At 42.8% G+C, this 23,952-nt stretch overlaps 2 protein-coding genes across 2 annotated transcripts; one reads left to right on the forward strand and one right to left on the reverse strand.

The window, feature by feature from the left end:
- The first annotated feature begins 10,022 nt into the window (after nucleotides 1-10,022).
- tbpl1 (TBP-like 1) lies at nucleotides 10,023-15,594 on the forward strand. The gene is made up of 8 exons (XM_030405866.1): nucleotides 10,023-10,154; nucleotides 10,828-10,924; nucleotides 11,220-11,463; nucleotides 11,565-11,647; nucleotides 12,100-12,163; nucleotides 12,925-13,028; nucleotides 13,560-13,654; nucleotides 14,092-15,594. Exons 3-8 carry the CDS (start codon nucleotides 11,329-11,331, stop codon nucleotides 14,169-14,171), a joined length of 561 nt encoding a protein of 186 aa, XP_030261726.1. The 5' UTR covers nucleotides 10,023-10,154; nucleotides 10,828-10,924; nucleotides 11,220-11,328; the 3' UTR covers nucleotides 14,172-15,594.
- Nucleotides 15,595-15,893: 299 nt separating this feature from the next.
- Nucleotides 15,894-23,842, reverse strand: slc2a12 (solute carrier family 2 member 12). The gene is made up of 6 exons (XM_030405865.1): nucleotides 23,706-23,842; nucleotides 21,813-21,930; nucleotides 18,093-19,388; nucleotides 17,603-17,725; nucleotides 17,058-17,190; nucleotides 15,894-16,967 (listed from the first exon to the last, which is right to left on the reverse strand). Coding segments are annotated over exons 2-6 (1,647 nt in total). The 5' UTR covers nucleotides 21,907-21,930; nucleotides 23,706-23,842; the 3' UTR covers nucleotides 15,894-16,966.
- Nucleotides 23,843-23,952: the final 110 nt, after the last annotated feature.

A 23,952-nucleotide genomic window follows, 5' to 3' on the forward strand; every position in this document is an offset into this window, starting at 1 on the left:
GTGCCCTCACTCCACTATAACTACATCACAACTTCCTGTGCGCTGGTGCCCCACCACATAGAGCTGGTGCTCTTTTTATTTTCTCCCCTGCCCCTCAAACACCACGAGTCTGCCACTGGTACGTACACTTTTGGTGCCCAGCTCAATTTTGGTGACAGGCAAATGCGCACCGGTGACGAATTACAAACTGTCTCGACAGGGCTGACCTCCTGACTCCAGAACTGGAGCACCATTTAATTTGACTTAATCTTACTGTGCTGCAGCAGATGGTCCATCAGTGGATGGTGCACATACATTTCCTTGGATAAAGTGTCTGAACTTTCTGTCCAGGTGGTTAAAACGTCGCCATGTTTGCACCACACATGAGTTTTGGGATGATGCCTCAATAAATAAATCGGCTTCTTCTGCTAACAGGCACTAAAAGCTGCCTTTGAACGTTTGCTTCTCATGCAGGTGTTCAGGTGTGTTTTACTAATTACAGCAGATGTGCTTTCGGTAGTCGGGTCAGAACAGATTGCGTTTGATATACAGTGTACTCATCCACGTCGAGGTAAAAATAAAGGTGTTACTGGAAGCATCTGGGCCTTTTTCCAGGACTGATGATACTTCTTGGTTTTGGAGAAAGAAAAAAACCAAACGCACATAGATCCGTCAGCGAGAAGGTGGTCCTTATCTATCTTTTTCGCCTGGATGCTAATTAAAGATAATAAACCTTGCAGATCATTTCTCTCCGGCTTTAAACTCGCCGTCACCTCTGCTCCTCTCGCACATTACCAGATGGGGTGAAACCACACACACACACACACACACACAGTCGCCTAAAAAACGCTGTTGTTGGGTTTCCCCGAGGCAGCAGGTGAGCGTAAATCTGCAACGCTGGAGATAGTAACTCAGGCAACACTGAAAAGCACGTTTTAAATAAGCACCAAATGATAAAAATAGTGTCGAGGGGCTTTTAAATACACACGACGCTTACATCTTTCAAACACATGCCTGCGTAAACACACACACACACACACACACACACACACAGATTAATTTCTCTGTATGTCTAAGTTTAAACCCCCTCGTTAATTTTCACTCCACGCCTTAAACACAGGTGCTTGGAGAACTCACAGATGCAAGCCCGATGCCAGATATGATATCATGTAACCGAGTTCGAGTCCTCCAAATGTTTTGTTTCCCACAGAAAAAAAAAAAAAAAATTAGAAAATCCCCCCGCTACTTCACTTATCACAAACACAGGCTCTCTCCAGCGCTTCCTCTCCCCCCCCCCCTCCGACTCACCAGCTCATTCGGTGCGCAGATATTTATTTAGCTCAGAGACAGAGAGTCTCATGAGCAGACGGGGCCCGAGGACTTTTTTATTGAGCAAGAAGATAAAAAGGCGAGTTCTGCTCTGTGTCCATTAGGACTAAAATGGGCCAGGAGGGCGTCTGATGAAATGGAATAAACTGTTGTGGTTATCGTCCCTGGCTGCCGCGGTGGAGGAGAGCCAGAGGAGAAAAGAGAGAGAGAGAGAGGGAGACTACATGCACATGAAACTGCACATTACACCAAGAAAACCATTCACACACACACACACACACACACACACATCTACCGCTCCTTGGTATTGCCCAGGTCTGTATTTATCCCTAACCATAACAGAGCAGGCAGATAATGGCTGATGGGACCGTCGTAAAAATAACCTGGCACATGTCTGTTTGGATTAACCTCGTCTCCTCACCCCATCCCTCCCCGCCCCCTCCTTCTTCACCCCTCCATCATGTTTTATTGCTCTCTTCTTTCCCAACCATTAATAGGCCATCTATCTATCTATCTATCTATCTATCTATCTATCACGAAGAAGCATGTAACACTGAGGAAAGACATGCTTGAATTACCCCCAAAAATTTCCATGAATAGCAAAAAAAAAAAAGAAAAATTCCAGCATGATTGCTAATATCTCTCATATTTATTTTGGAAGGGCACGGACTGTCTTATCGACAGAAAAAGGAAACGGGGGCTTGCGTATTTTCCCCGCGAAGGAGCCTCTCTCTTTGCGCAAGATATTAAAAGACTTGTCCGAATATGTTAAAAACTGAATCTGAGAGGGGCAAGAAAAAAAAGAGCCAGAAGAAGGAGAAGACAGAAACATCGCAAGCGCTTCCCTCGTGTGGGTGTTTGAACTCTGACACACAAAACGCTGAGCAACAAATCAAGTAATCTGAGATTGAGTACAAATAAGGTAACTTCCAAAGGGGTTCCTGCGAAAACATGAGTCACTGCATCGATCCTTGACACCGGTGGGAAAATATTCATGCATACTTGCCTTCGTGTGTCACCTGGTTTTTGTAAGTGCAATAATCAGTTGCTTTTTAGCTCAGTTTTTGGCGTCCACCAGAGGCGGACTCAGGATGTTTGGTGGATGCAAGGTGATATCAGGTTTAATCTACCATTGTGGCATCCAAGAGGGCATTTTCGCATCATTTTCACAAAGATGAGGGCACCAGTGGAGACAAAAGAGTATCAAGCAGTCATCAAGTCAGTCTTTGACACAGATGGAACTAAAGTTGTGAATCTAATGGTAAAAGATGAAGGCCTGAAAACACTTCCGAGTCATTTTAGCTCTACGCTCTATAAGCAACTTTCATAAGTGATCCACTGTTGAAGAGAAACAATATGGCGTCCATACAATCCGCAGATGTTTCTAGGTAGTTCACAAACCAAAACACAAAACCTTACTGTTTGGGTTCAGTCTCCCAGCTCCTGTGAGCCTTGTTTCCACCAGCGTGCAGCCAAACTAGCTTTAAGCTAGCTGTCTCAGGTCTGTCTTTAGCTCCATATTGAATTATTTGGTGTCTTTTAGCCCAATGTACTGGTTTCTAACTCTAAGAAACTGACTAATTATTTCATTCTCACCACTCTAATGTGCTATTACCAGCAAAGAAGCTCTGATGAACCTGATGTCCGCCGGTTGCTGGCACCAAACAGCAGACGGATGTAGCTGAAGAGGCTCGTTGAACATCAAGCAATACATTATTCTCAATAGTGACCAAAAACAAGTCACACAATATCCAAATGAACTTCATCAGCCGGGATGTGAAATATGTACCTGTTAGCATATTTTGGTGTTTGTGTGCCCCCTAGTGGCCATCATTTGATTTATGTAGCTTTCAGGGGAAACGCTGCGATCAGGACCTCTCCCGACCCAAAATAATTGTTCTGTTAGTGTCCAGAAAAGCGACCACCAAGACCCAGTGCTGGAGTTGTTGACATGTTAGGACACATTCCCACATTTAAAACCCAGAATGCCCCTCTGTTGTGAGTCATGCTCAATAAAAACCGGAAACAATTATGTTGAAAACCAACAACGAGACAGTTGATAACTTTAGTAAACTCCCTGAACTCCAAAGGAGGACACTGTGTGCCTGTAAAATGCTGATCCCCACGTCTGATGAGAATGGGAGGCTAATATTTTATATCTCTGTGGCGGACGGGGATACAATATATCTGACACAGCTTTATTGGCTTACTCTTTAATGACTTCCTGCGCAGAGTGAGGCCGAAAGGAGACGGAGGGAGTCTAACTCGCTGAGAATTGAGATCTTTCTCTTTGTTGTTTTCTTTTCCTTTCTACTCTTTCTCGCTGTTTTTGGACTTTCTTTGAACCGTTTACCTCATTACCCGTTAGCCCCGCTCCTCACACCAAAGGCTGATTCCTCCGCTCCTCTCCCTCTATCTGCCACTTAAATGGTCATTTGGAGCCGACTGTAAAGTAAATGCCTCTTCAACATGATAAGTATATGACCTTGTCCATGTATTCCTCAGTGTACCTCTCTCTCCCTCTGGATGGCTAAGATGGGGTTACTAATGAGCAAATGTTCTGATGATGAAGCCTTTTTCCAAGAATCTCTTCTCCCAAACGCCCGTGGCCTTTGGATGACTCCCCGAGGAGGCCATTAATTTAGATATCAGTATGTGTGTGCGCACATGTCTGTGTGGGCATGTGTGTGTGTGTGCGCTGCTCGAATATGAGTGGGAGATATTTTTTTTTGTTGTTGCTTTGTTTTATCACACGCGGACGCAAGCGTGAGCAAAAGCAGATCAATTAGAAAGCGTGCAAACGTGCAGCGACGCAACTCCCCGGATCTCAGCCGACTAAAACACGCCGCCCTTATCACGAGTCCCTCCTTCCCATCATCATTCTGCACCTTCGTCCCAGCTTCGCTCCCCAAACGCCACCCCAAAACATCCTTCTACGTCAACACCTCCAACACCCCCCCTCACCTCCACCCAATTCAGACCGGTCTAAGTTTAGGAGACACTTGACACACGCTCACGTGGAGGTACAGGTAAAGAGGAGGGCCACAATTTTGACTTCTCAACACACAGCGACAAAAACGCATTTCACTCCTGATCGCAAGAAAACACACACTTTTATCTCAAAGGGCAACCAGACGTGTAATTGAAGGGGATCTCCGATAACCCCAAACCTCGCAAACCAGCCAACACTTGTGGTTTTTCCCTCCGTGGCCGTTCAGACGAACTCCTCCGGGCTCTTACAGCAGTTTGTTTTCGGAGCGCTCTGTTTTCTAGTCAGAGAGGAAGAATCCACTCCACAAAGCTTACAGCAACTCCTTCTCTTGCCAAACACTGGCCGTCTGAGGTGCTGACAAAATGGCCCGCGGGGCCCCCCGGACGCTTCCGAGGCAGAAATGTGTTGTTTGTTCTCGTCTGTCTGTAAGGGAGGAGGTTTTGCCATCAGGGTCTTTCATGTGATCCCCCGAAGCATTGGTTGTGTGCAGCTTCATAGTTGAGCTAATGGAATTGTTCTAAATAAAAAGATGAGATTACTGTGATTAGATGACATAAAAGGATTTTCTCATCATGTGTCGTCCGCCCTGGATGAGAAATCCCCTTTCTCGTGCTTTCTGAGCTGTATCCCCTTTTTATTAAATTACTAATTACTTGTGTATTTATATATTTTAGCAGATGACAGTTGTAACCATAGAGTAGGTGTGGTTCGGGTTTGCTGGGTGAGCATAATGTGTGTGTCCTTTCAGGTCCTGCTACTGTATGTTGTTTGTCCTGTGCCAGGTTTTTCTTTTTGTGAGTCTTAAAAAGAACAAGATTGTGAATCTCAAAGGGAAATAAGACTGGAAATAAGCAAATTAAAGGTATAATTAATGTCAACCCTGTGAGGCAAAATATTAGAGATAATATACAGATTGGATCAGCTGATGGTTATTGTTACTTTACCTGTAAATGATCATTTTGTAGCCTCAGATCAAGCGAGATTTGAAAAGTATTAAAAAGGTGTCTCAAATAAAGGCCGTGTTTGCGCCAACAACAACAACAACAGCTGAGTTTGGAAATAAATATATCTATATAAGACCATGAGTTCATCATGACCCGGCCTCCTCAGCATTATTTCATCGGGCAGGTGCTTTTCTCCGTGGACTGGATTTGCAGCAGATAACGCTCATGGCGGTGTCATCATTTCCCGAACCAGTCTAAACACGGCCGAGCAGGGAACTCCATAACATTTGTGCAGGTGTGTTAATGTTAGGCCAGTAAATCTGGCGCGATGAGTGTTGGGAGTGATTGTCTCCGTCTGAGCTCGGCTGCGATGGGAGGGCGAGATGATTTCACCTCTTTGTGGGAACTCCTCTTTTTCTGTGGGTTGAATGTCAAAACTGTTCTTTGGGGATGGGGGGGGGTTTGGTCTCCTGGCACGCTGCGGCATCCTTTACGATCCGACTCCAGCAGCATAAAAAATTATATTTGTGGCTGAGGATGGGTTTAGATAAGTCGTGTGATTGGTATTTTTTCTCCCAAGACTGAAACCACATGTATAAACACAATTCTGTCATATTTACAGAAAGGTGCTGAGTTTATGTTAAACAGCTTATTCACCAGAAAAACTTGCAAACCTTACTCAGTGCATTTGTCTGGTTTCTCTTCAAAACAACCTCATTATACTTGAAATAAGACACAATTATCTAGAATGTAGCATGTCAGCGAGACAGATTTGATTTTCATACATCCCAATGGCAGATTTGTTTCTACACGGTAGTCATAGTTTATTCATTTATTACTTATTTACCTATTTTTGAAGTTTTTCTAGTGTAGTTCGGAGGATACTGGGAAGAAATTTGATATTTTGACTAGAAACCAGACATAAGAGTCACTTTGCCGAGTTACCAATTCCAGTCACAATACTATTAATATTGTTTAGAATAGATTAAACAGTGTATCAGCCTAAAAAATGGGTCAACTGAATTTGGGCCAATTCATTACATCCCTGTTTCGGTTACTGAAGACGAACTCCTTCATTGCAATCCGCACCCACATCGCTTCCTGAATCGAGGGTTGATGCGTGTCTAAACAAACCTGCTTACACATATTCCTGTGTACGCACATGAGCCCGGTGTGTTGGCCGTGCCCCCTGATGCCTGGCCGACTGGTCCCAGTAAGAACGGAGCTGATGTAAACAGGCTTGGTCGTTCCCACGTCTCTGTTTACACTGGGAGACCCCGGAGCAGCACTACCAGAGCGCTGGATTCCCTCTGCACGGCAAACTAACACACTATCCATCTCCGTCTCGTACAGGGACACTTACTCATAAGTACACGCATGAGGTACGTGGGCATGCGGATGCAGTGCACGTGCATCTGTGCAGGAACGCAGCCGTGCACGTTTAAGGCACGTAGGGATACAAAATGGGACCGGCACACAGACTGAAGAGGTTTTGGCTTTTCTTTGGCGTTTTCCCTTTACTTTTATCCTTTAGATCCTTTTCCTTTCTGCTTTTATTTTGAGACGCACCATCCTCATCGACCTCTGCAGAGAAAACTCAAACTGGTAAATCTCTAGCAATCGGACACAGAGTTCCCACAAATCCATCAAACCGGTGCTGAACTCGGTTTTACAACACCACCGCAAAGACTCTCAGAAGCTTTAACTCCGGCTCTCTCCGTCCTTTTGAAATGGGCCTGTGATGTACGCCCAACATAAACAAAACACTGGGGTCCTGACAAACACGTCCACTTTACAGGCAACAGTGAGGTCACCCCTGTGGACACGGACAAACTCAAGTTTTTTATAAAGCTGTGTCGTCTTCACATTCTCAAGCGACTTTGATGAAGCATGTTTCCAAAGGTTCTTCTTACTTTCTTTGGGAGCTTGGAGAAAAAAATCTGTGTGACCTTTTCAGCTGTTTATCGTAAGAACACCAAACCGTCCGGATCGTCCAGACAGTCAGAGGACAACCGCCTCTTGAGGACCGTGACTGTATGGATGTGCAGCCTCCACTCACCCTTGTTGGGTTTATTATATGGTTCAATAGCAAACATGTTCTGTGTCATGTTTGATGAGTACTCTTAATATTATACTCTATATTACTACTTTACTACTGCTACTTTATACTTCCACCACACTGCATTTTGGAGGCCAATGTTGTACCTTTACTCTCTGCATTTATATGATAACTTAAGCTACTAGTTACTTTGAAGATTGCGCTGCTGCATGCGAGCCAAAGTGGAGCATTTTTAAATTAAAGGCTCTATATGTAAGAATTGTCACCTTTCAAAATGCATGCTGCAAACAAATAGGGGGAAGCATATCACCAGAGTGACCGATAACTGATGCTAACTGTGCAGCTAGCGGTCCAGACTGGAAGGCTAGGAGTGATTTCACAATAAAGGACAGGCTGGGGCAACGTGGTTAGCATGCTAACTACAGTAACTTTCTTCACATTCTGTTCATTTTTTTATTTTGGTTGTACGAATTTTAGTCCAAAACATTCAAAAGTTCATGAAAATGAGTAGAATTTGAGGAAATAACATATCTAATGAAGTCCATGTGCTAACCGGCTAGCAACAGCCCGTGCTAGCAGTCGTAAACACTAACCAGGGGATGCACGGCTAATCGAGCCTACAAGCTAACGGCTTGACAATTCTCACATATTGCACCTTTAAGACTTTTACTCAAGTATGACTTTTGGGTACTTTTGAACAACTTTGAACACATGAACTCATGCACACCAACACAAATGTTTCCAGACACATGAAAAAAAAGATAAATCTCTCACTTTCCCTCGGTCACTCTTTCTTCGACACACATACACACACACACACAGAGTAGTTACAGTGATGGACCGTCTATTTATTCTTAGACATTTCTGCATCTATTAAGCCGTAAGTGCTCACATCTGTGTGTTTACACGCTGCATCTTATGACCTAATGAGAATAAGAGCATTGTTCCCCTGGGAAGAGACTGCCCCGGTGATGTGCAGCCCCAACAAACTGTAAACATACTCCTGCGCCCTGCGTCAGCCGTCTCACAGCACACACAAACACACGCACGCCGGCCATGGATGCTAGCGGTCTGACTTTCCTAACCTGCTCTAAATCTAAACCTTTATAGTAAACATCTTGGGACATCTGAAAAAGGCTCTTGTGCAGAATGGATGTGAATCACAGGGCTATATTTCACAGAGAGAATCAAACGAGATGGGGGGGAAGAGACAATTTGGTAACCAGGGAGGAAGGACAATAACAACAAGGCTGAATCATAAAGAAGATATTTTTCTGTTTTGTTTGGGCGCGGGCCAGGCGGGAGAAGTGTTTGCATTAGTTTGAGCAGACTAGCTGGGTTACAGGACACAATGCACAAATGTGCATAAGCAAGCAATAAGTCATGGACATGAAGACGCATAAACAAGTACACATGAATGTGTGCACAGACTCACAAAAATTCGAATCTGTGTTTAGTTTAAAAGCAACTTTATCTCATAAGGATTGTATGTCATTCTTATCAGTTCAGCGTTCATGCAGCCTTGTGCAAAGTTACACACAGCTGAGGGAGTCAGATGAGTTCAAGTAAAAGTACAAGCCAACACGAAGCCTCATAGAGTTAAGATCAATCTGCTTAAAGGTCACAATCAGTGCAGGATGTGCACAGAACCCTCACGACAGCATCCATTCACCGAATTCATTCATGAGCCACGGGAGCGGCTGCAAATTCTCTCATTGATAACACAAACATTCCCCGGCCGCCTCCAAACTTTACTCCCTCTCATCTTCTGTAGCCTCTCCAGATTTTCCCCGAGGAGCATTTACCGACCAGATGTGCTCATTTTCCTCTGAGATGTTCTAATCCACGTAGCTTTAATGTCAATACACCATAAACAGTAAAAAAGGTTACACATTGTTATCTGGATTTGGTGTTAACATAAGCCTGTTAAGTGTAATATTGGCAGACGTGGATGATTACAAAGACAAATCTGGACACGGAATTTGGCTAAAGTCAATTGAGCATTTTAACCCTTCCTTGGATTTGCAAATTGTAGCTCTGAATGACTAAAAATTAATTAATAACATGTTTTTGCATGTGATTAATTATTAGCTCATTCTGCAGGACACTCTGCACAATACTTCAGATTTTTTTTTTTTACTTTAAATCATGTCTAAATTATGTTTTACTTAACAAAGAAACAACCCTTATTGTCCACAAGGCGGCGCAAGATGCAAACTTTAGACAAAGTTACTGGCTGCTGTTCAATTCAGTCTGTGGAAGCAGGCATTTGGCAATAAAGGTTGTGTTTCATTAGTATTAATAATACAATCTTTTTTTTGCTATTCTTTTTTTAGCTTTTTTTTTTTTGCTTTAATTGCCAAATGGGTGTAACTCAGTTATTAAAGCACATACACATTTAAATGTAATTTCGACTGCTTATCAAAGAAGGAAGTGCTTTTTTTATTAATTAATGTAATTTAACATAGATGTGTGTCCATCTAACTTGATAGGCAATTTCAAATGGCTCAGTGTCAAATATGTTTTAACATTTTTTCTGCACCTGTTTTTGAAATTAAAAAAAAAAGTTAATGCAGCCACAGTTTCTTCTTGTAGTGTGGAAACTGTCTGCAATTAAAATGAACAAAAAAATAAAATCTCGATTTTCTTTTTGTTGTATTTTGAAAGTTGCAACCGGAAGTCCTAGTTATTTTGAAGTTCACTAGGTCACGTTGTTTTATTGTGAAGGCTGAAAGCGGATATTGGGTTACTTGCTGGTCAGTTTTCTGCGGAGGAAGGGGTCTGTCCACAGATTTCTACCGTTGACTGGATTGTTGTGTACTGGGGTTATAGCGCCGAGCTTGCTGAAGAGGTAGCTGAAGAATTGAAGCAAATATTTCAGACACATACATTTTCAATCAACACGTATACCCGACCGGAAACAGCGGGACTACATCGTCCTCAGTGTAACGTTTGGACAGCTAGCCTGCTAGCTAGCTTAGCTAACAACTTTTCATTCATTACTGCCGCTGCACTTTTCTTTGTTGCTAGCTAACGGCTAGCTTTATTCAAAACATTAGCTGTGCAGTAGTGGGCGAGGTGTCGTTTAACAGGGTTTTTAGCCTCTAATTTTAGTGGGATTTTTCAAACCACAGCACGTTAGCTCGTGCATTTAATGCCGAATTAGTTTTCGGTGAATAGTTGACAGCCGGCTTGCTAGGCTGGCAAGATTAGCTAGCATCATTTCCTGAAACAAGCATATCAGTTGCGTTACTATGCAACACAACAGTGGGGCGAGTGATGCATGAGCTGTAGCGCCAATGAACCGTACATTTGAGATAAAACTGCAGCGACTTACACCCTACATGAATGCATTATATGTCCCGTTAGCCTGCAATATTTCACTTAATCCTAATAGGCAGTATAGCTAATATCAACAGAGATTAGCTAACATACCAGACTGTGTTATTAGCGCGTAAGCTAACGTCAATAATTGATTCTTACTATAGATCAACTGTTTAAATGATTCCTGTAATGTCTTTCAGATGTCTGTCTGATTCGTGTTTTGAGATCACAGTTCATATCTCAAGTAGAAGGGATCCACGTAACTGGAGATCCAGATGAACCTGCGCTGCAGCTAAGGTGACAATTTAAACCCCCTTCCTACCTTTTTATTCACGTGTGAGAGCTGCATTTACACATAGAGATAGCCTGACTGAGTGCTAGCTGACTGTACTGTATGTGCAAGCTATTAGGCGATGTGACTCTTTAAAACAATCAAAACAAATACTTTTGGCAAATAATAACGTGCAAAAAAGGTGTAGGCAAAGCATTACATTACATTGTTCAGCATATAATAAAATTATATGTCATAAACTGAGATCTATCATTTATCACACCTAAAATAGCCATAAATAGACCTTTGTTCCCCTTCCAGCTCCTGTCGTATCTTTGTCCGTCCGTGAAATGGAGTCGATAATGGTGTCGGTGATAAATGTGTGAGGAGAAAGCCCCTGTGGTCCTCTTGCTGCACCGCACACTTCCTCATGGATTCCAGCAATGACGATGCACTCGATATCATCATCACCAATGTGGTGGCGACCTTCAGGACCCGGTGCCACCTCAACCTGCGCACTATCGCCTTGGAGGGAACCAATGTCATCTATAAGCCAGAAGTAGGGGTAAGGAAGTCGCAGACTGTTACTGAGGATTCATTTGTACAGCTTTACTGCATTACTTCAAATTTCAGCTACATTTTTTTTTTTTTGTGACTTTTCTTTAGAAAGTTCTGATGAAGCTTCGTAAGCCCAAGATAACAGCCTCAATCTGGTCCTCAGGGAAAATCATCTGCACTGGAGCAACAAGGTAGACACATGAAACTCACACCGACCACTGGCTGACAGGCAGACATAAAACACAACTGCAACTACACATGACAAATGGAGCTGCTGGTTGCCAAAGTGCCATTCATTTTCTCTGGTGAGAGAAATATTGGCTGCTGATGGCCTTGGCTGTCCTGCCTCTGTGTTGTTGGTGCAGTGATGTTGGCCCAAGCTGAATGTTTAACCGAACCCCCCCATTAACTGCCAATAATTCAGAGGTGCTGTCATTTGTCTCACCTGTCATGGATACGCAACTGACATTAGAGCAAGTCATTATCATTTCTAGCAAATCAGTCAGCACAGTGATGGCTTTGACTGTTGATGCCCTGAACCTGCCAGTTGCTGTTTGTGTGTTTTATCCCCTGCGTGCCAAACCACACAGTATATAAACTGCTGCCATGCTGCTGCTCACTCCTGCTCTCTTCTTTTGTTCAGTGAGGATGAGGCAAAGCTGGGTGCTCGCAGGTTAGCGCGCGTGCTGCAGAAACTCGGCTTCAAGGTGAGAATAATCGCACAGCTCTTGGTTAACAATACTGTAGCAAGTACCAGGTTTTTGTAATGCAAATATAGAGTTTTTCATAATATCTGTTGAGGTATCGCATTACAGATTGTCATGCTAGTGCTTAAGGCGGTGCCTGTAAATGCACGGTCAGAGTTGGACCGTCATTTACAGCAAGTTTTTCACAAACAATTTTGTGTTTCATACTACAAAATCACATTTCACTACGTCTCAAAACTTATCTTAAAAAAACGTAATCGTACTAATCTTCGCATACTGACTCAATTAATGGAAATCTAAGCAAGCTTGTGGCGTGCCAGTCAATTAAAATGCCTGAAGGTTTGCATAATAAGAGTATGTTTGTGCAAAGGAGGCACAGGACTTGGTACAGGACTTAGTTCTTTCATGAACAAAAAACAAACTTTTTTTTTTATTACACTTTGTAGAAGATGAAGTGTCATGACTCATAAACAAAACAGAGGAGTGCAAACAGGACAAACCTGCAGATTGAACCTGATATTTAATAGATCTGCAATTCAAGAAGCTGCTGTCTTGTGTTTGTATTAGGTCGGGTAAGAATTTAACATGGCAAAGCACTTGTGTCCACTAAATCTGCAATAACTGGGGAGTAAAATTAGGGATAACCTATAGATAAACTCGTCAACACTGAGGTCGTAAGACCAATGTTGAAAGAAAAGGGTTCTTGTTTAATGCAATGATATGAAAGTATAAATACATTCATGTGTGTCTTGTCTGTTTAGGTGAGGTTTTCAGCCTTCAAAGTTGTGAATGTGCTGGCAGTGTGCTCCATGCCGTTTGCAATCCGCCTTATAGACTTTACTAAGAAGAACCGACCCATTGCCAGGTAATACAGCACTGTGCATCAACACACTAATAAACACCACTGTCATGAGCATCCACACCTGTCTGACCAATACTTCCTTTTGTAGCAGACCCGATCCCCCCAATTGTCAGTCTAGATTCAGTTATCTTACTACACTCATTTTGGTTTATTAGTTTTATTTTGTGGGGGAGAAAACACAAATGACTGTCATCACTACCTGATATTATCATTCATTTTGATTTAGTTTTTCCTGATTCCTCACTACATGTGCTGTGATGTAAATGGCTGTTTCAGTGTTACACTTACTTCATTTGTAGCTGTTCAATATTTGCAATGACAGGAGGACCTCTAGTGGTAGGATCACTGGCCAGCGCTTTAGAGTCCATTGAGCTCTATGGTCATAAGCAAGCACATGTGTTGGTGTGCGTTGGTGTAGTCAGCCTCTAATTCACATGTTTATATGACAACATATGGTGTGCCGGCATACGGTGTCCTGTAAAGTCGAAAGTCTCTTGTGTGTGGTACTTAACCGTGTGTTTGTGTGTTTGTCAGTTATGAACCAGAGCTTCATCCTGCGGTAACGTACAGGATCAAACATCTCAAAGCTACTATACAGGTGTTCTCTACTGGCAGCATCACAGTCACAGGTACGTGCACATCTACACACACACAAACACACACACGCACACACACGCATAAGAGACTCACCTCTCTCCACCCTCCTTTACATACAGCTGGAGGGCACACCAGCTTAAGGGATTGAGGTCACATTGCAATGCACTTTTACAGTCCGTAATAACCAGAAAAGCTGTTTGTAAAATAACCCAATTCCGCAAGGAATTTTACTCTGAGTGAAATAGTTTATTTCCTCTGAGTATGTTGAGCCATGCGTCAGGCTGAAGTTAAACACAGAATAAATAACTTTGCTGCCCTCATTTTTTGTTTTACCACATGGTAGAGCCTTCTGTTCTCTTATAGTCTGTATATAGGGTTTATTTGCTTCTTCCGTTATTTATTTATTGTACTCAAAATGTGGTCTTGTGTCCTCACCCCAACCCCCACTCGCCCCTTACCCTTCATTTAGGACCAAATGTGCAGAACGTGGCCACAGCTGTTGAGCAAGTCTACCCACTACTGTTCGAGTGTCAGAAACCCCGCAACTGATGTATTTGTTACAAGCGTGGAAGCACCTTATCCTTGGATTTTATGCTTGGTTTTATTATTATGTCAGCCACAGACTTCTAGAAAGAACAACGGACCGGATGTCACCTGGATTTTTAAAACATTCTAAACAACTCCAGTCGTCAAACTTCCCCCTCACAAAATGTCATTGTTGTGGATCGTGCGGCTCTTGTGATTTTAACAACCTAAACTTGCAAGTATGTCTTCCAAACTTCAGGAGAAACTGCCCTTTATAACCTGGCCGCCAAAGGGGTGGAAGCTATTTGCTTTTTATTTGCTTTGGGTATTATTGCATGGACACACGAAGACCAGTTGTCAGCAATCCTAACTACTTTGACACCTAACAATGGCGACCATCGCGAAGAGTCAGGAGGTACCACTGAGAATCCTCACCTTTTAACCCTATTCACAAGACGTCCGTTTGCTGCTTTCTCTCAAAGAATCTCCGTCCACAGCTCTTCTGTTCACGTGTTAACACAAGGCATCCATTGTTTTATCAGTAGTTTTGCCTCAAGAGAAAAACAGCAGTCAAACAACAGGCTGAGTCTGGACTGTCAGTATGTTACATGCTACACATGTGCACAAAGAGCAGGTCCATAAGCAGAAACACATATCCGCTCACAATATGCATTAATCTGATTTAACTGTAGTTATCTCACATTTTCTTACTTTGGTTTTCATTTCAATAAGAACTTGTTGTTGTTTCCCCACTGTGTCCCTGGATCAGAACACACACAAAATTGTGATTTTATTTTAATTTGCTAATAATTGTGATGTTGTGAAAACTTCAAGGGTTGAGTTATATTATATTTTTAACATGTGGTTGGGTCATACACCCCTCATTTGCTTTCAACCCACAACGCAACAATTTTTTGGTCACAGGCTATAGTAGTACTGAGAAAGGGCATGACAAAATAAGATTTTAAGCAGGTAAGGGAATAAAAACTTAACGAAACCGTCCACGACTGGACTTGGAGATTTCTGCAAAGGACAAAGAAATAGAAATTGAAAGAATTGGCCGTAATGTTCAAGAACCACTCACAGTTGTATTGTAGTAAGCTTGGCCTTGCCACACATCACATTTGTGGGAGTTTTTGAGGCAACAGTGTTCAAAGAGGCTTACCTTACAGCATCAGCCAGTACCTGAATTGTCTAGAAAAAAAAAATCTTTGTAGAATAACATTCTCTTAACTGAGCAAAGTGAGCAGTGAGATGTTAAGTGTTTTTAAACAGGAACGGAAAACCCCACTGAGAGGTAATGTATATGTATGTATATAATCAAGGCATCTGATGGAAAAGATGTTAAACTTTGTCTCAAGTATGTGGGATGGACTCGGTGTCAATGAAAATTTGTGAAACTTTTTGTATTTTGTATAAAAATAAAGGTTAATGATAAAAAAGGCCACTACAGGACTTCTGTGTTTCACACTTTTTCATCGTTCAGATTTTCTGTGTGAGCTTGCGAATACATTTCTCCATTAAAGAGACTTGCATATGTGTGAATTTGAACAGTGGACAGGTCCACACATGTCATTCTGTCTTGCAGTCAAAAATTCAACATGTTAACGAACTAGGTACAATTTTGGCATCACTGGGAAAACTGGTTTGAGCCATCTTAGTGTTATTACGTGACATATGACAGTGAGCAGCATAGAAATAATGTCCAGCAAATCCCCCCAAAATTGCATGTACAGACACATGAGGTGATGAGTGTCGGATTGTTTTAATACCTCTTTCGATTTCCCCACTTTGATATAATAGAGACAATCTCTTGTAAGTGTTCATAACATCAGGTCAGAATAAAAATCTGTTGTACAGTTTCAGCACTCTTTATCAAGTCTATGGTTGGTGAAACTTTTAGTCCCATTATTTCTGGGAGTCAAAGGTTCTCATCTTCACATTCATACATACAACACGTTAATATGTTTTCATGTTCAAATAAAACCTATTATTTTTCATACTGTCCATCGCTGCGCCACTTCTATTCTCTCTCTGTTTGGACGCTCCATTTTAGTGTCTGTCTCTTTAAGGCTTCCCCGCTGAAAAGCCCAATCTTCTCTGATTGGTCAGCTCACACTGGCCTGAGCAGGCACCGCCCATTTAATAGTTGTGACATCACAATTTTATGAAAGTCCTTATGCCTCTTCCCGTGGATCTTGCTATTTGACACTTTCACAGTATTTATAAAGGCACATTGACCTGCTTTAGAATCAAAAAGACATGGAAATCTTGCTTTCTACATTATGGGACCTTTAAGGGTAAGTTATTAGAGCTGTATTCTTAAACAAAGAAGAGGTAAAGAAAGTAAGGAATTAAATAAATATCATTAATATTATTTTGTATAACAGCTTATTTAATTCCAAGAGTTGACCATTTTTTTAGTGCACTTTCGCAAGCATGAGTGAACCCTGTGCCGTCCTCATTCGAGCAAAATCATGAATCCGTGATATAACTCCTTACTGCATGTGTAAGTTCCACCTTTCCTGTATTGTTTAGTCTAAAGGAACTATATGACTGAGACATAATCATAGCGACCAGCTGGAACTGCAGGGATGTACCGATGTGGGTGGGCTGTACCAGGTGTGCCCCAAACTTTCAACAGTTCAAACATATTGTCCTTCTGGATGCTTCTCCGTCAGGTGAGGTGAACTGTTGTTAAACAGGTCTGTTAAAAGAGTCTGATAAGAAAGTTTCCTGGAATCCCTGTAGACGTGCTGCTGCTGATCAGACTCTCCTGAGGCCGAACCTGTCCACAGAGCCTCACCTCAAACTGTTACCCTGTAAAGCAGGGAAAGAAGAGACAGAAGATTAAGTAAACCATTTCACAATCAATTGATGACATTTAGTTAAGTGTAAGCTGCCACTCACTACTTGGCCAGTTCTTTTGATATCTCCTCCAGTGTGCGACCTTTGGTCTCAGGGATACGTAGGATGACAAACACCAGTAGAACAAAGCTCATGGCAGCATAGAGGAACATCACATTGGGAACACCAATCTTTTCTAGAGAAACAACAGCAAAGACATGCGTCTTAAGCACAACTTCAGTCTGCACACCCATGTCTTCTTGCTCTGCTGTAGTTGTTGTGATGAAGTTTAGATGTACTCAATGTACTACATTCTTGTAATACAACGAGTGACCAGTAGAAAGAAAAAGATGATGACCTCTTTTTTCAGGAAGTCAACAAGTTAAACGTGTTTAGTATGAAACCTGTTGACCGAGTCAGAGTTTGCTAGTTGTTGTCACAAACATTACGTACATTCATCTGTCTTTGGGCAAAAAGTAAACTGGTAAAGCAAAGAGCGTTGTTGTAGTTAAAAATTTTCTCTTTTCCTATAATTATTGCTTGCAATATTGTAGCTCAACCGCAATTTGCTTAAGCCTACAACTACTAAGTTACAACCAATGACACACCTGTAATTGTGAGGAAGGTCATGGAGATGAGCAGATTAGTGGCCCAGTTTACTGCCGACACCACAGACACGGCCCTGCCTCTGATCCCCATTGGAAAGATCTCGCTGAGGACCACATACACCACTGGAAAGGGAAGAAAACAAAGAAATACATACAATGACATCAGTGGCCATGCTTCAGGTCTGAAGCTTTATAGTCAGGGTTTACACTGCCTTATCTGCAGAAACAGGAGCATCTCAATCTATACTTTTCCTGAGCCAAGTAATTGTATGATAACCAGGGTTGTACTTTGCACGTCACAGAACAATGTGTAGAAAACTGCAACCATTGGCACCAAAAATAAACCAACAAATTTCACTAACATACAAGTGTCTGAGTGGCTATGGATTTTATCTGCTGCTTTGTGTGAGGCTGCAACAAATAGTCATTCACATATTTAGCGTGTTGGCATGTGTTTGCAAAGGGAGTGGATGGATGGATGTGTGCTTACTTGGCCCAAGGCTAATGGAGAAGGCGGCCACAAACACCAGCAAGCTGATCAATGATGCAAGCTTCAATGTGGAAGACACTTCTAAGTTAGTCGTTCCTCCTCCCGATTCCCCCGTCCCATCATCCTCTCTGTTGGTCCCTAGTGCCTCCTCACTGTTCCACTCGCTAGGGAGGCGAGTTGAAAGAATTTCACTCTCGTCAACTTCCATAGTAGTTCTGTTTAAACCCCACAGTGTAATTGTGTGGTTTGGTGTAGTCTGACTTTTACACAGGCTGCTGAGGTGTGTGTGGCTTTGCAGCGTCAGTGCACCGAGCACAACTAGCGACATTCCCATGGCAACAGCACCTGCGCACAAAAAGCTCTTGGGTCCCACGCGGTCGACCAGCAACACGGCTGGGATGGTGGCGACTACTTTGACTACTCCGAACCCCGTTGAGGCCAAGGTTGCTGCGGCGTCGCTGTTGAAGCCGACACTGCGGAGAAGAGGTGAGGCGTAGGAGAGGATGTTGGGCTGACCAGTCGCCTGCTGGAGGAACACTAAGGCCACACCTGTTAGCAACCTAGAACGTAAGTTGGCCTTGGTGCTGAATAACTCCAAGAAACTATGCTCCGATTCCTCTTTCAGTCCCCCTTGGATATCTCTGAGTTCCACCTCCACATGTTCCTGAACGCCACCTCTCATTCTGGCCAGGACTGTTCTGGCCTGCTCCACTTCGCCCCGTGCAACCAGGAAGCGTGGACTGGGTGGGAGGAACACGACTACACTGAACTGCAGCAACGCCGGAGGGATTACAAGTCCAAAAGTATACGCCCAGCCATGAGGCAGAGTAGCAAAGGCGTAACTACAGCTGAATCCCAACATTACACCCACAACCAACATCAGCTCATACAGCGTCACCAGCAGACCCCTCCTCTCCCTCGGGGAGATCTCTGCAATGTACAGACATGCTGCTGTCCCCGACAACGCCGTCCCCATGCCAACTATCACCCGGCCCAGTGTGAGTGCAATAAATGAGGTGATGGCGATGTGCAAGATGGTCCCTCCGACCACCAGGGCGGCGCTCAGGAGCAAAGAGCAGCGGCGGCCGTAGCGATCCAGAATGTGACCTCCGGCCAGGCAGATGAGCAGAGCGCCGAATAGTTGGGAGCTGACCAGCAGTTCCTGTTCCTGGCAGGAGAGGGAGAGGAGGCCCCGCAGCTGCAGCAGGACGCCAGAGGTTAGGCCCATTTCATAGCCCAGCATCAGGCCACTCACAGAGGCTGCTACAGCTGCCACTACCACCAGCCAGCTGCAAACTGGAAAGAGTAAAAAGAAAGACATTAAATATACCAAAAGATCAGCTAAGAACAGGTTCAAGGTAACTCTGTGGAAGACATGAGAGTTTAATATTATTATATTCAGAATATGCTAAACTTAGGCTACATATTAAACCAAAGAGTTAAAAATTACTCTAAGTTGGCCCCACACGTGATTTCATAAAGTGCTGTAGCTTCCCTCACACAGCGTTTGGAACACTTGCACCTGCCAACACTCACATAGGCGATGTCAGTTAAATATTATGAATGTCTCCTTGCCTGACACACCTTAAGTCTCATATTGGCCTCAGGTGATCTGATTAAAAGGTACAAATTGTTTTGTGGCTTTTACTGGAACAGCAAGAAAGTCGTGAAGAAGATGATCAGGTTGAAGCAGCGATGTTGGCAGGCGACTAAAAGGTGTTAAAGCGCAAGACACCAAACCTCTTTTATATCAAGTTGGGTTATCATGTTAGGTAGCTGACCCTACACTGTGATCTCCCTGGAGGGGGGCCAACAAGACGACCGCTTGTTCCCTCTGCTCATCAAGCAAGACTGTGGCCTTGTTTACACAGCTAGTCAAGTCACACATGCGGACATACCGTTACACATTCATTATTGGGAGCGAAAAGGTTGTCACTGACAAGGTGAGAACCTGCTAAACGGCCAGATAGCATCAATAAATCACAATAATACACAAATAAATTATATCTTATAGAACTGTGTAGTAATACTTCTTGCAGGACCACAGCCTTTCTCCCTGTACATTTCCCCCAATCATGAAGTTGCCTTTACACTGCTGACTGTGTGGAATTAGAGGTCGGAGGTTCAAAAGAAGAATGCTGAGGCAATCTTGTAAGCTGTTGTGTGTGTGTGTGTCTGTGTGTGTGTCTGTCTGTCTGTGTGTCTCTGCATGTAAGAGGAGCTTAAACGTACATGCAATCATTACAAGCACTCAGATAGGAAAGGAACAAATAGAAAACTGATGAGTTGAGCATGTAGACATCGACACTATTTGCCTACTGAAATTATTTTTCAAACATACAAATTTTTAAAAATATATATTTGTATGAGGAGTCATGAACCTGATCATTGATGATTCTTGATATCTTTTGGTTATACTGTAAGTACTGCAGTTGACTTGTGCAGCTTTGAATAAGTGAATTATTTTTATTATTTATATCTACTGGGGCCTTTTTTTTATGGGTTGTAAAGTCAGACGCCCACATACAATTGTCCATATAATCATGCATGCTTTTTCTTTTTGTTCTAATTTAATTATCATGGCTCAACACGCAAGAAAAACAGAGACGCAGCTGCAAACTGCAGGGTCCTATATGATCACACCCCCTCACAGTCCTTTACCATTGTTGACATTATCCAACATCTAATATGTTAGACTGTAATCTCTTTTGGGTATGTTTTATAGCTACAGGGTATCTCCTGCAGGTTTCCTCCTGAAACATTTTAAATGACTGTTATAATACAACATTTTTAACTTATGTTACACCTGAACCAATCCTCCTTTTTCACTGCTGATACCTAAAGTGATAACGCTTGCAATTGGTACACTGACACCTGACAGAGAGAATAAGTCTGACACCAGTGTTAAGCTGTGTGGATCACTACCAACATTCCTAACACATTTTACAGCTGATCTCTGCACCATGTCAGTTTGTGTGATGGCTTACCTTAAATACACAACACCGCAATGGGTGCGGATTTTGCTACTGGGAAATACTGTTTGGTTTTCCATGACATCATCATCAGGTTATAACTTTACAAGTTTACATTAGGAATAAAGTCTAAGGTCAAACCACAATTATGCTGGAAAGGTAACTGGTGATGAACTGAATGTTTTTTTGTGTGTCACGCCATCATGGTCGAAGTGACCTGGGACAAAGAGTCATAAACAACTTTTGGCTTCATCATCAGTGTTAATCAATGTCGAAGAAGCTCTCGATGTGGGAAAAGTTGAACATGCAACAAACTGCATTTTATATTTTCGCTGAATCATCACACATTCTGAGAATTAAGTACACGTGTTGGAAGAAGCAGGTTTACTGAGTAATCTGAGAAACTTTTCTGCAGAGTAGGACTTTTAACTTCAGTCCAGGTTCCAGACGATTTACTCAGACAGTTATCCAGATAACTCAATTAGACTGCTTCTTGAAACAGTTTAGCATTTAAGAAATATTGATTTCAAGTATAATCAAGTTTTGTGTAGGATTTGAGTGTTTATGGAGGCTCAGTGGTGGAGGCCAGGGACTTTAAGCAGCAAAAGCCTGTTTGAACAGAAATTAATCAAATACACCCTCACCAAACATCTAAATTAAGTCATAAGTAGGCTTTAAACAAAACATGTACACAATCTATGGATTAGACTTGTATTCACATTAAACAATACTGCTGGTTTCTGTGTACCTGGGCCTCTGGGAGGGGACAGTCTCTGGGTCTCAGAGGAGGAGTTGCCTGTGAGGTAAGAGGTCATCGTCCTGGTCTCACTGTCGGGGTCCATCTTCAACCACCTCTAACAGTAGACCTATTGAATTTAAAACAGAGATAAACCAACACGTTCAATCAAAGAAACGCCCTTCATTCTGCAAAATCAATCCTTCTCGTTTTGCATAAACCTGATGGTTTGTTACACAGAACTATCTGGAGATACGCTGCGAGAAAATTGTTTGAAACCGAGCAGGCACACTCACAAAATAATTGCCAGGTGATTGGACGAACCATCTGTCTATCATCGTGTATCATGCGCTCACTTCAACCAATCAGATATTGAGCAGAGGAGGTCTGCCCCCAATGGAGCCAGTTGGTCATATGATGGATTTGCAAGATCACATCTAAAGACAAATCTGATACTGAAATTCTTCACTGAGACATAACAACGATGCAGGGAATACCTCAGTAGAAGGAAATTGAGAATTGGAACCACTGAGAACCAGTTTCAAGTTGTCCTAACCATTGTAATCATATGCCTCCAAGGTTATCAAGTCCTTTTATCAATGCCGGCGTGTTTTTTTGGACAGTTGCGCATTCTAAAACAAAGACGTCAAACTCGTGCTTCCACGCTGCTGTAGTCTTGCAACGAGGAGTCGTGGCAGAGATGAAGAAATGATGCAAAGCGTGGCTTAATTTCAAAGAAAGATGACAGCATTGCTTGGTTTTTTAAAAGGAGTGCCACGTAACTTGACATACCCTGAACAAGTGCCACAGCTTCTTAGCCAAGCAGCATGTTTGACACCAGGAACAAATGCCCCATTACAATAACAAACACCAGAAAGGCTGGGTTTACAAGTTTTTTGTATTACTAAGAATGTCTTCCATCTTAACTGATTGACAGGTCTGAGTGTTATTTGAAGTTCTGCATGAGTTTTTGGAAGTTTTGGTCTCGATGCCCGAATTCTACTTCCACTGCTATGCTATGCTGCTTTTTTAGATCATGATACGATCGCAGCAAGTCAACAAGATAACAAGTCCAACAAAACATTTGGTGCCAGCCCTCTCAGTACATGCCAACCCTTCGAAACTTGGCACTGTGAACACTTTTATTTATCTATGCAAAAAACTCACAAAGGTTTGACTCTCGGCCCTACCCGTGGAAGAGGTTGTGTTTCATCTCTGTCTTTAGACTGAGAATAGAGGAACATCAGGAGGAGACAGCGTGCTGCTCACCTTAAAATTCTGAAAATCAGGCCTAAATATTCCATATAATGGCTTTATAAACTTTGCCTTTCAAACCTTATACACAAAACTCAAGACACATCACCAGATCCAAAAGGCAAGGGATGCTTTTACTTTCTTCAAAACAGTCAAAACACATCCTGGTGCAGAATAAAAAGGTGAAATCAGACCTTTTTTTTCCTTCTGTCAGCAGTCCTGGGTGAAACTCGCACCAACTGATGCCTTTTGTTGTCCTTGGATACAAACAGGCTTGCAATTGAGAGCTGTGTCATAAATGCCAGCTGTGTGAAGCTCACAGTGGACATCTGCAGCTAGGAAGCTTACTTTTCAAATCCGTCTGTGGCATACGGAATGGAATGGTTTGGGATGTGCACTTTTTCCTCCGCCTATGGTTGACATAATTAATATCGGTTGAATGTAACAACCCAAGACAACTTCCTTTTCTTTTTATGGTGTGTTTTCAGTTTTTCTATCCCCTGACATTCAGCGACTTGAGCTATAATGTTGAGGCTAGAAAAGCAGAGACCACCACGGGGAAAACTGGCAAAAGTAAAAGGGAAAAAAAAGTTACAACGTCTCCTGTCAAAAGTATTTAATTTGTACGAACAGCCGGTGACCTGTCCCTACCTGACGCCCCTGCCACGTCTCTGTCGTCAGCTTTAGTTTGCTGTCTGTCGGCCCATTCACCTTCTTCTTTTTCTTCTTCTTTTTCTTCTCCACTTTCTCCTGAACCGCTTGCAGCTCGTGTCGGCGCACGCACTCAACTTGTTTTGGTGGAGCGCCGCGTAAGCCCCGCCCACGTCCGCCCCCAGGCCGCCAATGGGAAACGCCAGCTCTGTTTTTAAGAACGCCCAGCGTGACACCCCATTGGTCC

Source organism: Sparus aurata, chromosome 22 (genome assembly GCF_900880675.1).
Source record: "Sparus aurata chromosome 22, fSpaAur1.1, whole genome shotgun sequence".
Lineage (NCBI taxonomy): Eukaryota > Metazoa > Chordata > Actinopteri > Spariformes > Sparidae > Sparus > Sparus aurata.